The sequence below is a fragment of the Silurus meridionalis genome, chromosome 13 (genome assembly GCF_014805685.1).
Source record: "Silurus meridionalis isolate SWU-2019-XX chromosome 13, ASM1480568v1, whole genome shotgun sequence".
NCBI lineage: Eukaryota > Metazoa > Chordata > Actinopteri > Siluriformes > Siluridae > Silurus > Silurus meridionalis.
In genome coordinates this window covers 10,903,444-10,918,753 of record NC_060896.1, presented here as the reverse complement: position 1 = coordinate 10,918,753, position 15,310 = coordinate 10,903,444, and the positions used below count along the sequence as shown (strand labels likewise).

General features: G+C 39.1%; 1 protein-coding gene across 2 annotated transcripts; it reads left to right on the top strand.

Moving 5' to 3' along the window:
* The first annotated feature begins 3,299 nt into the window (after positions 1-3,299).
* ric8b (RIC8 guanine nucleotide exchange factor B) lies at positions 3,300-14,871 on the top strand. Of its 2 annotated transcripts, none has more exons than XM_046864173.1 (10): positions 3,300-3,521; positions 4,608-4,655; positions 5,186-5,800; positions 8,057-8,151; positions 9,538-9,688; positions 9,784-9,879; positions 9,989-10,133; positions 10,317-10,461; positions 11,142-11,261; positions 14,446-14,871. In XM_046864173.1, exons 1-10 carry the CDS (start codon positions 3,438-3,440, stop codon positions 14,555-14,557), a joined length of 1,611 nt encoding a protein of 536 aa, XP_046720129.1. In that variant the 5' UTR covers positions 3,300-3,437; the 3' UTR covers positions 14,558-14,871. The 2 variants fall into 2 exon arrangements, with proteins under 2 accessions (XP_046720129.1, XP_046720128.1); XM_046864172.1 differs by having other exon boundaries at positions 5,183-5,800.
* The last annotated feature ends 439 nt before the right edge of the window (positions 14,872-15,310 follow it).

The following is a 15,310-nucleotide window of genomic DNA, read 5'->3' as shown; positions in this document are numbered from 1 at the left end:
CAATAAAATAATTAAAAATTTTCCTACAGTGATCCAACTACTTATTTTAAAGCATACAGCAAAACATTGGACAAACATGAATGATCTGTTAACATTGTACATAAATAGATCTAGAGTAGGATCAGCTGCATATGTTTTAAGATAATGGGATGGTCACATGCATATGCTATGTGGCATGTTGAAACTCATTGTCTTGTATTGTCAAGCTTAACTTATGTACACATAGGTCAGGAGAATAAAAGAAATGTAAGTGCACATGTAACACACATTTAATAAAATAAATCAGAATGTACTGCTTGTGCAGAGGGAAATCTGAAATAAATAAAAACGATTTTATAATCTTTGTTAACGCTGCCTTTCTTGAATATCCTTACTTTTTAGATTACTATATTAAATTAATGTCCACAATTATGCATTCATACAATCATGTGGCAACAATGCGGAAAATCATGCTAATATACATAATTTATGGGACTTTCCATGGGTGTGCCAGACAGGCTGGTCTTCTGGGATTTTTTTATTATACAAGCCAAGCTGGGCAAACTGGGTAAGACCATGCTGACGAGAAACAATTTCTGAATCTGAATTTACCTCACAGAAAGGTAAATTTTAGGAAGACAAACTAATTAGTAAAAAATTCCAAACATTAATTATTATTCAATTCAGTCAATTAAGAAGCTGGAAAATTATTTATGTGGTGCCAAAGATGGTTTACTATTTTCACCATTGGTGTGGAAGTTGGCCAGGCCAGGTTCGAATCCTATGTATACTTTTGTATTATTAAAGCAGTCAAAGCATTATATAGCATGTGTATACTAATGCTTCATTTTTATTGACATTATTTTTTGCTGCAGTCATTTATTATGTAGTCACTTATTTTTCATTTTAAAGCATACAGCATGAATTTGGACAACATACATTAATCTAGAGAAGTAGCAGCTGAATATTTGATAATATAATCAGATGATCAATATGTTGAAACTCATTGCCTTGTCCAGCTTTACCTATGTACACATAGACCAGGGGATTAAAAGCAATGAAAGTGTGCTTATAACACGTTTAAAAATAAAGCATAATGTCCTGTATGTGCAGTACTGTTTTTATCTTCTTAAACCAACCTGTCTGTTGTCTAAAAATGCATTAAGTCAGAAGCTGTTTTCTTGTCAGCATGGTCTACCAGTTTAACCAGCTTGGCTTGTGTCAGTGAAAAGCCCAGAACAATAACAATTTCTAAAATACATAAACCAGCCCACAAACCATGCACACTAATGCAAAGTCCGAGAAATGATGTACATCAGCACTTGCATATTCATGCAAAAAGTGTTTCTAGCAAATAAGACATTGGGTGTACATGCTTACAAAGAAATGTAGTGAGTTTAATGCAGATTTTTACACTGAATTGCATATAAATTAATAGATTATTTGTACTTTACTTCCTACATCTCGGTTTTCTCCACAGCTCTGGAAAGTGAGGGTGTCCAAAAAAGGCAGTCTTTTACAAATATTAGTCTTTTTTTTATTATTATTTATTTCAGATTTCCTTCTGCACATACAGGACATTATGATTTCTTTTTAAATGTGTGTCATATGTGCACTTACTTTGCTTTCAATCTCCTGATTTATGTGTACATAGGTGAAGCTTGACAAGACAATGGGTTTCAAAATACATTGCATAGTATATGATCACTCCATTATCTTATCACATATAAAGCTAATTATATTCTATATTTAATCATGTAAAATGCAAACAGATAATTCATGTGTATGTTGTCCAAAAATGTGTTGTCACATGCTGCGCAGTCCCTTTAATAAACTCATTTCTAATCCTGTCCATCCTCGTCAATCAGCTCCGCCTCCTGTCTTTTAGTCAATGCCACTCTCTCTAAACCATACAACATCGCGGGTCTCAACACAGTCCTATCAACTTTCCCTTTCACTCTTACTTTACTAACACACTCTACATTAATTTGCACTGTTGAACCTAAGTACTTAAACTCCTCCACCTTCACCACCTCTTCTCCCTGCAACTGCAACACTCCATTCTCCTCCTTCTCATGTACTCTGTCTTGCTCCTACTGACTTTCATTCCTCTTCTCTTCAGCATGTACCTCCACCTCTCCAGGCTCTTCTCCACCTGCTCCCTACTCTCACCATAAAACACAATATCATCCGCAAACATCATAGTCTTCTGTCTGGCCTCATTCGTCAACCTGTCCATCACCACCTCAAGTCAAGTTTATTTTTATAGTGCAGCTTTACAGAATTAAAAAATGAAAGTGGTTGAATTAGGTGTATTTATCTCTAAAGAGCAGCCTGGGGCGACTGTGGCAAGAAAAAAACTGCAAACAGGAAAGGACTCAGAGCCGACCTCGATGCAGTCCCACCCCCACCTTGACCCAGCCTATCATTTCTACTGCACACTTCACTGCTGTCACACTGTCCTCATACATGTCCTGCACCACCCTCACATACTTCTCTGACACGCCTGACATCCTCATTCAATACCACCACTCTTTTCCATAACTTGATGGTGTCACTGATCAACTTTATTCCCCTGTAGTTACAGCAGGTCTGCACATCCCCCTTATTCTCAAAAATTGGTACTGGCACACTCCTTCTCCATTCCTCAGGCATCCTCTCAAAAATCTTCCAAAATCTTGTTAAACAATCTGGTTTAAAAACTCCACTGCCAGCTCTTCTCTTTACTAATCCTATCCACTTCCTGCTTCACATGGTGAGAGTGTATGCTGATGTTTATTTGTAGTCAGTTATTGTTAGATTTTTTATCATGCCCAAACAAAACAATTCTTTGAGATTTTTCCCATGCGATCTACGATGTCTGTTGTGACTTTTCAGATCAGGGAAGAATCACACAGCACACAGATTGGCACATATGTTCTTCAAATATATATATATATATACACACATACACTGGAAACAACCTGAGCTTAAACTGTTCCTGATTGGGTTAGAAGACATAGTAACTAGAGATGTGTGAGCTGAGAAAAGACTTTCCGTGTACCTCACATACTCATATCGTAAAGATCTTATAAACACTGAACAGACAACACAAGAATGTGTTTAGAGAACTAGTGTGAGGCCCATCTTAATAACAATACCAGTTAACATGCTTTTAAAGGCTTGGGGGATTAGAAATAAATATTTAGACTATAATGCGTTTTTATCACTTTATTCTGACTAAGAAGCCAGAATATAACAGGTCAGGACACATTATTTAGTACGCTAGGGTACCACTATAATGTTAGTGCCAAGCCGGAAGTCGGCGGTCACGTGACTCTTTGCGAGGTGACGTTTCTCAATGAAAAGTTGAAAAGCGAGGTTTGGGAAGGCAGAACCAAAACAACATCATCTGCTGTTAGCTTGTGTGCAAGATTTCATTTCCTGCTCTGGAGATCAGAGTTGTCAATTATCCAGCCATGGATCTGAGTGGAATTCTGGTGCAGATTGAAAACGGGAACGACGAGGAAATTGAAAAGCGCTTGCAGCAGTACAACGCAGAGGTAGGTCTCTGGAATGTGCTAGTAGCATGCTAGCTCAGGGAAGTACTGCTAGCTGGATGACAGCAGTGACTAGCACTGCGAATAAACACAATATTCATCAAAGCATATGCATGATTTCACTCCTAATGAACCTTAGATGAAGTCCAGGAAACGATCAGCAATTAATTCTAGACGTGTTCAGCTTCATCAGGCTAGCTTCATGGCATTGACAAGTTGCAATGACGGCCCATTATTATTATTAGGTTAATAATATTAGAAAGATTGTCTGTGTAACGTCAAATGAAACCTAATGTGTTTTGTAATTGGAAAGTTCTGGGGGAAAATAATAAAGAAAGGATATATTACTGTATGCATTAAAATAGTGGTCATTGTTTACATCTTTACTGAGGTATATTACTTATATATAGTACATAGTTAAACTTTGCCAGTTATAATCGAAATATGATATTACTTCATGGGCTGGATATAATGAATCAGTAGGCTGGAAGTGTTTTTGGGTCTTTGCATTTGACATGTCTGATCTACATATTAGTTTACATTGTATGCAGCTTTACGATTTTTAGATATATGCCGTCTGTGGGTCAGTAGAAAGGGGCCACCACTAACATTGCCAGTCCACTCGGTTTACACTAACAGCTCAGGCCCTTTACTTTTTGCTCAGTTTCTGGCAAGAGTGTCATCTTTAAAAAAAAAAAAAAAAAAAAATTTAATGCCGGGTCACTTAATACACCTCATACGCCCAACAGGTATATATTGTTTTTTCCTTTAATCGGTTGATCATCTGAATAACAGCAGATCAACAAAGATCTCATGTTACTGTGATGGAAAAAGTTCATGCAAAGTTGTATACAGAAGATAAAAATAGTCAGTGAGTATTTATCTGTTACTTGATAATGTGTGGGAAGATTTACTGTAATGTACTTATTTATACTTTGTATGCAATGCTTTTTTCACAATGTTGCTTCTATTAAATATGTTTTACACCTTGATCCTAATGTGTTCTCTGAAGTGTGTTTTAACAGTAAATAGTGTCCGTTAGATGTGCTTAAGTATTTCATATTGTCTGGCATGCTTTATTTCTTTCAGAACTGTAAGACATTTGCTTTTGACTGCAAGCAAGAGGAGGCCCGAATAGTAAGTATATGAGACTAAGTTGTAGGTAACCTGCTTACATGTTACAAGGTTCTTATTTACTCATTTATTTAGACACATTTGGTTTTGCACCTGACAAGGTTCGTCCACAGACCTTGAAAACAGGACATATATGCTGATAGTGGGAAACGCCCTGGAAAGTATTTTTTAATATGGCTAAAAGAAAATGCAGGCAATAATAAATGACAGAATTTAACCAAGACTGTTAATTTATTAAAAATTAAACATTTGTCATTTATAAATATATTTAAATTTGTGCAAACTGCATGCAGTACATGCTGCAGGATGGTGCAGCAGTTTGTGTGCTTACTTTCATTACTGTTTAACATGTTTAGCATGTTTTATTTCCCTCAATGTTCTCTTGTGGTTCTCTGGTGTCCTACCACCTCCTAAAAACATGGCTACAATAAGTTATCTGGAAGGTTTACATCACAGCCTAAATAATCACAATAAATGTAGTCTGTAAATGTGTCAGTATTCCGCTGCTGATCCGTGTTTCTCCTGTGCAGAAGCTGTGTCATGGTATACTCGCAGTGCTCGGTCAGCCTGTTCAGCCCCAATGTCAGAGCACCTGTCTGGCGACCATGCGCATCCTGTCTCGTGATAAACGTGTCCTCGGGCCTGTAGCCACTCGCGACGGCATGGTCACTCTTGTCCGGCTGGCGCGCATCCCGCTGCCTGACGTCGACGTAGAACCGCTGGCTAAATCAGAGTCAGCTGCTGAGATACAGGTAGTGGTGGAGGCGCTCAAGTGCCTGTGTAATGTGGTGTTTAACAGCATGGCAGCACAGCAAGTGGGTGCAGACGTGCAGCTGGCGCAGGGTTTGTGTGCCCGTCTGCGCTTGGCCAACTCCCTTCACCATGATGTGGAGCTTTTCTCTCTCCGGCTGCTCTTTCTGCTTTCTGCCCTGAGATCAGACATCCGGAGAGGACTGCGCCAGGAGTCAGACGCTGTGGAACTGCTCACTGGTGTACTCGAGCGCACCTTGGATGTGCGTTGGACAGGGCCATACGAAATTGCGTGTCCTGACTCGCAGGTCCCGTCTATTTCTCTAGAGAAGAACGAGAGGGCAATGGAGTCGCTCAAAGCTCTCTTTAACATCACCATGTCTGACTCCAATGATCAGGTGAGAAGTAAATTGTAAATGATTTAGTATTCATTTGTGGAATTTGTATTTATTGCTTCCTGTGCTTTTTGGACTGAAATATTGAGGTTATAAATTATGGTACCATATTTTCCGGACTATAAGCCGCTACTTTTTTCCCATGCTTTGAACCCCATGGCTTAAACAACGAAGCGGCTAATTTATGGATTTTTCCTGGGTTTCTCCCGGTTTCACAAACTTCAAGCCAAAAAACTGAGCTCCATAACATTAGACCAATGAAATTGCCGAACGGGTTCAGGTGAACCAATGAAACTCTTTATATTAAATCAGATGCACTCCCACTGAATCGGGCCGCACCACATCATAAATATGGATGATGTTCCTCTGACGTTTGATCTGCCGCTCACTCGGACTGTCTACAGGAAATGCGAATCATTTAACACGCTGAAAACAACCGGGCATGAAAAAAACGCACTTCACCTGTGTTCTGAGCTGCACGGCATCGGGAGAAAAGCTTTACCGATGGTGATTTTTAAACGCACGACGATGCCAAAAGAAAAACTCCCGAGAGAAATTGTTGTGAAAGGAAGGAGGAAGACAGTGAACAATGACTTTCTTGGTAGGCTACTGTTTAGATACAAGCCGTGTAACAGGCATTGTCTTTCATTAAAGACTGTGTAAAGTTCATTAGTTTCAATGTAGACACCTGCGGCTTATAGACAGGTGCGGCGTATTTTTTCAAAATAAAAATCTTTGTAAAATTAAGTGGGTGCGGCTTATATTTGGGTGCGCTTAATAGTCTGGAAATTACGGTAATAAGACAACACCACATTGCACTACTTTAATTGGAGTTAAAAGCCCTCTTTGTTTCATCAGCATCAGGACGGTGTGCAGGTTAACGTTTTTTTTTTCTCTGAAGCCACGCTACGCTTCCATTGCGAGTCATACTTTCTCCAGACAAAATCGAACAGTCTACTCATTAACTGGTTGTAAATGTACCTTGTGGCCTTTGGACAAGCACAGTCTCACATTTAAGTTCTCATATGGCATCATAAATGCAGCATCCATAAACACTTGTGTCCACTTTTCAAAGGAACACTTACAGTATACACCCAAAAGTCATTCATGTCATTCAGCACAATGCATACAATTATGCAGATAGATGCACTGAAGGGCTTGAGTTAATGTTCACTTCAAACAAATGGAATGGAGCAAAATGTGATCTCGGGTGCTTTTGATCACGGCATGATAGTTGGTACCAGTTGGGCTGGTTTATGGATTTTTAGAAAGGTTTTACACAGAATGGTGTGATAAACAACAAAAACATCCGGTGAACACCAGCCATGCAGGCTAAAAGACCTTGTTCATGAACGAATTACAAGTTTGGCACTGATAGGAATTAATTGTTTACCACTGTTTACAACCACAGTGAGCAGAAAAGCATCTCAGAAAACACAATAAGTCAGACTTTGCATTGGAAACCACATGATGCTCTTGGCCTGCATCTGTTTTTTATGAATTGTATGAATGATTATCTAAATGCTATGCTATGCTCTATGAATATAATTTCACTTAAAGGTTAAGTACAATATATGTAAAAAATAATGTGACCTTTTCAGCCATATGTGATTCATCCTTAACCTGTGATCACAAAGTTTGAGTTAGACAATTGATTTAAATGTCTTGAAGTGTGGTAGCATTACATATTCTCTACACTTGAAATAGAGGACCCTAATAAGCTCCCAGCTCATTCTACATGAGTTTACTCACACCTTTGTGGCTGAATGAGCACAAGCACACTCCAAACGAAGTGAAACAATTTTCCCAGAAGTCTGGTTACCATAACATATAACATAACAAATGAAGACTAAATGTAGAATAAGATGTTCAGAAAGCATATATGATTTTGAAAGTCAGGTGTCCACAATCTTTATTCTATATAATGTACAAGATCCTTCCTTTTTTCCCCTTTTTATTGTGTATATATTGTGTACCTCAAAGCAAAGCAGAACACTGTAGGAAACCTGTAGGTGCTCTTTTGACTAACAAATATACCAATCATATTCTACCCAAATTAGTGTTTTCCAATTTATGTATGTGTATCAGGATATAGCCAGATGTCTAACACTGTAGTGCAAATGTTGTGTGTAACATGATTTCATAAATGTTACACATTTATTTGGTAGGCAAACATTATTGTATCCCCAGTTTCTGTGTTTGTAATCAGTTACTTTTAATGTAAATGGACTCCCTCTGCTTTTGTCTCTATTTAAACAGAACAACGACCACCAGCTGAGGCGTACTGCAGCCATAATGCGGCATATTCTAATGCTGAGGGTTCAGACAGAGGAAAAAACAGAGGAAGTGCACAGGTGGGTGCTGATGAAGCATTGAACTCTCACACACATGGGTGCCCCTCATTTTCCGATACAGGCATTCTGATCGGACATATTTAAGATTAGTTTTAATTTGGATAACTTCTGATTACTGAGTGTGTGTGTGATTTACATTCTATAGGTAGGGTCATTACTGCTATATTGAAACCCTAACCAACACTAGCGTATATACAGCTAGATCAGTTTGCTTTAACTGCGAGTGAAGAGGTGTAATTTTTAAATGATTAATGGCGTCCCTCTTTGCCCTGTAGCGAGAAGCCTGTGAGTTCTGATTTCCCCCCTCACCCCGTTTGTGTGGGTTTGACTCATTGTGTGCCCCATAGCTCAGTCGCCAGCCTTTTCACGCCTCTGGAATGTCTTGGTTTCTTGATACAAACACAAAGCATTCTAGCACTCTCTGGCCTCGCTGACTATGTTCTGCATCTTTTTAAAGCAGATTGACTGTGCTGAAGCAGACTTGCCCACTAGTAGCTGGGCTTTTGTTATTCAAATAGGCTCAGGAGCTGACTTCTTTTCGCCTCTCATTTCTGGCTTTGCTAAATGCCCAGACGTGTACATGTTCGATAGCACTGCTAGCACGTCAGTGTAGTTCAGTATAGAGACTTCGAAGACTAAACTAAACAGTAAAGAGTTTAAATATTTATTTAATATTATTATTTATTCAAATATTTACCGGTTCTGTTTTTCTGAACTGGTGCAGTTACAGTGAATCAGTCAGGGTGAATAATAAAGAGATGGCCAAGAGCCAAATAATGACCCTAAAAGTTAAAACGTATTGAGGCAATCGTTAAACATTTGTGCAAATGTTTATCAGAGGGTCAGGATGATTCCTAATATCAGTATTTTTAAACTTTGCAACACTAAAGAAGAACCACCATTGTGGAGAATGTGAAATCTTAAACTTTGAAGAGAAATGAGTAATAATTTAAGGTGGTTTAAACATTTATTTAAAAAAAATCCTTGAATAATGCAGTTTTTCAGAATGAATGGCATCCTTATAGTAAATGTGCTGGATATAATAAGAACACATGGCCTGTTCTTTTACTGGCAAGTTGAGAAATGAATTGTAGAGGTATTTTAAAGAGGCCGCTCCTACGTGCATAACAATTCGATTTTTATTTGGTCGGTGCAGTTTAGACCATAGGGGTTCAATTAAAATGTTATGCAAGTTGTTCAGATTAACACTCAGCAATCTGTGGTTATTGGTATAAAATGGTGATGGATGGCTTATCCCGTGGTTCTTTTTGCCTATTCTGTTGAAGGGTGCCAAGAATTCTGGAACTGCCTGTAAAAATGTGTGCAGTATAATTACTTTTGTAATAATAGCAATCATCCATTACCCTGTCCATTAATCTCTTCCAGTCATGCCATAAATCTTCTAAGCAACCTTCCCGTGTCCTGTTTGGATGTCTTGATTGACGTGCCTGTACAAGGCGGACTTGAGGAATATGCTGGAAAGAACATGGATGTTGTGCAGGTGCTTCTGGACTTTATGGAGAAAAGAATAGACAAGGTACTGAAACGGAAAATATTGGCTAACAAGTGGTCTCTCTGATTTTCCTGCCATCCACGTGTAGAATATTCACAACTGCAATTGTGTTTTCTCAGGGATCAAACTACAAAGAAGGCTTGACTCCAGTGCTGAGCCTGATGACGGAAAGTTCCAGATACCACAGGGAGATTCGCAGATACCTCAAAGCTAAGGTTTAGTCTGCGCCATACTGCCTATAGTAGTCTGATGTTCAATGTACATTATTTATTTGTCATCTAGCACATATTATACCGGTTCTAATGGAAAGTATTTGATGCTCAGGTTTTGCCACCTCTTAAAGATGTGAAAGTCAGACCAGAAGTGGGCAGCATGGTACGCAACAAACTAGTACGCCTTATGACCCACATAGACATGGGAGTGAAACAGGGGGCTGCTGAGTTCCTTTTCGTCCTCTGTAAGGAAAGTGGTGAGTGTCGGAGTGTTGGCTCATTTCACATGGTGAACTAGGATAACATTTTTGTGTCCTAGGTGCTTTATGCTCTACTCAACATTTAATAATTGCTTATTAGATCAATGCTGGCTTATAATCTTTCCAATGGTTTGTACTGACTCAGCTTTTTTGCTTTGTTTTTCTTTTCTTATCATGCAGTGGACAACCTTTTGAAGTACACTGGCTATGGCAATGCTGCAGGACTGCTGGTGGCTCGGGGGCTGCTGGCAGGGGGCAGAGGAGACACCGAATACTCTCCTGATGAGGATTCAGACACTGAAGAGTACAAATCAGCCAAACCATTGTAGGTTATCAGACTTTATACCAACGGAATAAAATCTCATGTTAAAAAGGCCATGCTATGTTATAATGCATTATGTATGCATAATATCAATATTAAATGTATTTATTTATTTTTACAAATTGCAATGCTATATAGGCTGATTTGGTGATATTACGCTTTATGTCCAAAAAGTTGTGGACTCCAGTCCATCACACCTATGCGCAACATCTTTGTATGCTCTAGTGTATATTTGTATGCTCTAGTATTATAATTTCCTTTCACTTAGCTGAGCTGGGACCCAAACCTGATGCACACAAAGTCAATGCTGTGCTAAGGAAAACCTTGATGTGCCCAGCACAGAGCCCCAACATTAAATCCATAGAACATTACTTTGTTCTCCTCGCCCCGATATCATTGCCTGACCTCACTAATGCTCTTGTGGTTGAACGAGCACAAATTTCCACAACCACACTCTAAAATCTAGTGAAAGCCTTCCTAGAAGGGTGGGATGTATAGGAACTGAATCTGGAAAAGGATGTTTGGGTGTCTACATATATTTGGCCTTGTAATGTATCTTTAATTTGAATTCCAACCGAGTTTAATGCATTCTTAACTAAAATAATGGTGTGTATGATTCATTATGTGCATTTTTATATATTTTCAGTTCATTATAAATATTTTACAAACCTTGTGTGTTTTAGCATTAACCCGATTACAGGCCATATAGAGGAGCCAATGCCAAACCCTATCGAGGACATGACTGAGGAGCAGAAGGAATACGAAGCTCAGAAACTTGCAAACATGATTGGCGAGTTGTCAAGGTGGGATTTTAAATAGCAAAAGCAGTTTGCTCCGATTCTTCTTAGTAATTATTCACCAAGGAATATGGAAGTGATTGTGGCTGAGATTTAATGGAGAACTAGCTCCAGAGTTGCAATTTAAACTGTCTTCTATAAGCTGCCTAATCTTCATTCAGAGCAAAAATTATTGTTTGAGGAAAGAAGGTGCTGTGCTTCTCAAAACAGGGGGCGATTTGGTGTGTACTTCAAATCAGTAAACTAAAATAAAAACACGTGTGTAAATTCTGTCGCTTCGTTCAAATTCAATTTGAAATGTATCATGCATTTAACCAGAGACTGACACAAAGCAGGTTTGTGGAAATATTAAGAGTCAATAAAAGGAACTCCTCATCTTCTGGATGACCTGAGATAGTGGGATAATAATTTATAGTATACAGGTGGAGAATAGGATTTTATTGAATTATATTGTATGTCTTTTTCTAAGATGACTGAAAATGTGTGGACACTAAAACTGTTAGATGACCAAGTCAATGAGTTGATCTTACCAGTTCGTCTCTGGTGGTGTTTTCCAACCACTGCTGAAATTCATTATTTATTTATCATAATGTTTTCTGCACAACGTCTCTCAAATCCTTGCAACTGAGTGCATTTTTTAGCCAAGACAAGTGCATCATATTTCTCCTACTTTTATTCTCTCTAATTAGAGACTTTGATAAGAACAAACTGCCTTGTATTGACCTTTCTGTCAACGACAGGCAGCAAAGGCTAGCGAGGCTCCAGTATGAGGAGCTGTGGCGTTGCTCTGAGCACGTTCCTTACCAACCGCTTCATTAAAGCAAGAATCTCTCGCTGCGTCCTTCTGCCTCATTTACAGCTGGCCTTCCTCTAGACCGCAGCATTCAGTCGGAGTCAAAGCAAGCCGCTGTCGCACCGGCCGCCACATCAGACCTGCTGCATTAATTACCAGCTAATTGGCACACACAGTGAGCTTGTGGTCCTTTGCTCTCCACATTCAGATTTTTTTTTTCTCCCTTAAATACATATACGTGTCTCTTTTATACGCGGCTCTCTGTGTTCAATAGGCGTGTCAAACATTAACAGAGAATAAGAAGTGAAACAAGGGCTTTGGCTCAATTAAGGTTTTTTTTTCTGTGTACGTGTTTGTGTGTACATGTATTCAACTGTTTGTGAGGACGAAAAATTGTAAAATGCATTGATGGGATAGTGTAGGTCTTGCAGTGTTTAATAAAAAAAAGGACCGGATTACGATTTTCCGAAGCTGATATGGGATTGTGTAAACAGAAACCTTCTCGTGAGCTTGAACATGGACATTATTCTGTCCTTTAGCATGTTTTAAGTATTGTCATTACCACTACTTTTATTTATATAAGTGTTTCTAGCTGACCCATGAGATTCATGTTTCATCCTCTGGCATTCTTCTATTGATTGCTTTTAGACAAGCATCATAACAGTAGCTGCATCATATCAGAGGTCAGTTATCTGCTGTCTTTGGGCATAATGGCTCTGAATTTCCTCTAGCATTATCACATTACTCAATCGAAGACCATCAGTCTCAACAAAAGTATTCTTCTAGGGTCAGCTATTTTTGTCTCTGAAAACAAGAAGCTGTCTTAAAGGAAACAGATTTCCTTCTGATCACTGAGATTAAGGTTTTTACAAAGATAGAGAATCGTGTGTGTGTGTGTGTGTGTGTGTGTGTGTGTGTGTGTGTGTGTGTGTGTGTGTGTGTGTTAGCGAGGAGAAAGATATGTGGGGTGTTGAATAAGTTTGCAAACATAAGAGGACAGCATTGTATTTGTCCATCTATAGGGTGGTTGAGCCATAATGAGCAGCGTGTGCCCAAGAGAAGCAGATTCCTTTCTCGAAAGGATTCTCCTTTCTTCTTTCTCCTCACCTATTCTCTTCACTGTGGAGAAAAGGAGGTGATGTGGCGAGGGCAGAGGGACAGTCACCCGTTCCCCGAGACGGGCTGCTCAGGAGACAGCTCAGCACCCTGCAAGAATGTCCCCCTTCTCCTGCAGCTTGACTCGCTCCAATTAGCACTGACTCAGGCCCACCCCCAACACGCTCACTCATACTCATACTCCTGCTCACTGCTTCATCATCTGTTGGAACTAATTAGTGGGTTTGATTTTTATAGACAAGGGTGGCATCTTAGCTTGTTTTGACAAGCCAAAATTACTATCCAGTGTCTTAACTCGAATGAAAATACATTTGCTTCAGACAGATGGAATGGTGAGCGCGTAGCGAACGTGTAGAAATAACGTGTCCACGTTAAATACTCAAAAGTCCATAATTCGCTATAACTCTTTTCTTACCAAAAAGAAAATTGTTTAACAGAATAATTTGCAAAGCTGCAATTAGTCCTGACGTGTTTAATGTGTTCAGCTCAAAACATAACCGCAAATTAGCAACTAACCAGGAAAATTAATTAGTCCATCATTTATTTGCTTCACATCCCAAAAACTCAATGTAATTGAGCTGTTTTTTTTTTTTTAAGCTTTGATTGGATAATGTCATAATAATCTTAGGTTTTGCTTTGATTGGATAATGCTCTGGATGAATCATCTAAGGCCGTGCTAGTGACACATAGTGCAGATGTAATTGGATTAGCGTGAAGGAGCAGCCGCAGCTTTGAAGAGATTAGAATGAGTACTGATCCTGTAATTAAACTGCAAAGCGTGGGGGCGTGCACAGCTAAAGCGCTAGGTTCAGGGTGTGCGTTTGAAGGACTGTCTTTGGGGCAGTGATTCCAAGAGCTCTTATGTAGCCGGATGCGAAGGAAAAGAAAGATGTCCTACACATCAACAGGCCTCTTTAGAGGAAGGACCTCAATGGTATTACAATGGCCGACACAATGGGTTGCTTTCAAAGAGCAGGTGGATTGTAGTGACAAACTGGTGGCTTGAAAAACCGCATTCATGACGTGAGCGTAACAACTGCTAGTTACCTTTGTCTTAGTGATTGTACGGTATCAAACGATGTGCTCCATTTTAAGGAAAGATGTAAACAGGAAGTGCAAAATATGTCCATTGATGCACATCTATGGGCTGCACTGTGCATGTTTTGTATGCATTAGTTTTAGAATGTTAGCCATAAACTCATAATTATTGTTCATCTTGTGTGAATGATTGTTTACAGTCCATCTATGCAAATTACTGACCAGACTCTCCTCTCCTTGCAGGCAGCAACTGATCAGACCAATGGGAGTGAGGAAGGATGGCTCATTAGCTCCCCTAGAGGAGGCGATACACACATGCAACGTTCCAGACAGAAGTGACTCGGACTCGGATTAAAACGTTGTCACTTCCTCACTCACTGAACCTCCATGAAGTCACCTCTGATCTAAACGTTGTCCATAGCTTGTGTTTGAAACCAAATTGTTTGTGCCAGTGTGATTTTTTTTTTTGCAAATGAATGACCAAACGTGGAGTCACAGTGTAGAATCCAGGGGGCACGGACTAATGTCAAGCACAAACATATCAACAGTGATAAGATAATTGAGGCGCAATGCTCCGTCACTTCCCTCTCAATCGTACAATTTACAATAGATCATTGTTTTATCTTTATTTTAGAAACCAAACTAACAAGAATTTTTGCGGTACAAATACTTTTGATTCCGTTTTATTTATTTTTATTCTTTTCTCAGCTTTTGGCCTGTATTCATTAATGAGTTTCTCATTAATGCTCAGGACAAGGCCAGTGAAAGAACCTGATCAGTTTTAGACTAAAAAGATCCCATTTAGAAGCAGAAATAACATTTAATTTTCTTGTTTTTCTGTGCAATCCGTTTGGAATTTATTTATTACATTGCCTTGGTTATCATTCCTGACTTTATTCGAGGTGCACTTAACCGTTATCAGGCCGAACATGGATGGAAAAAATGTAGGACGGTAGACTGTTAATATTATCCTGTAAGTGTAAATAGAACAGCTAGCATGGGCTGCTTTTTCTGTCTCTTTATAGAAACTGAATGAGATGCAAAATCCACCATCAGGCATATTGTAGATAAATAGAAGAGACTAAAAGTAATCCCTGAATGTTTCTTT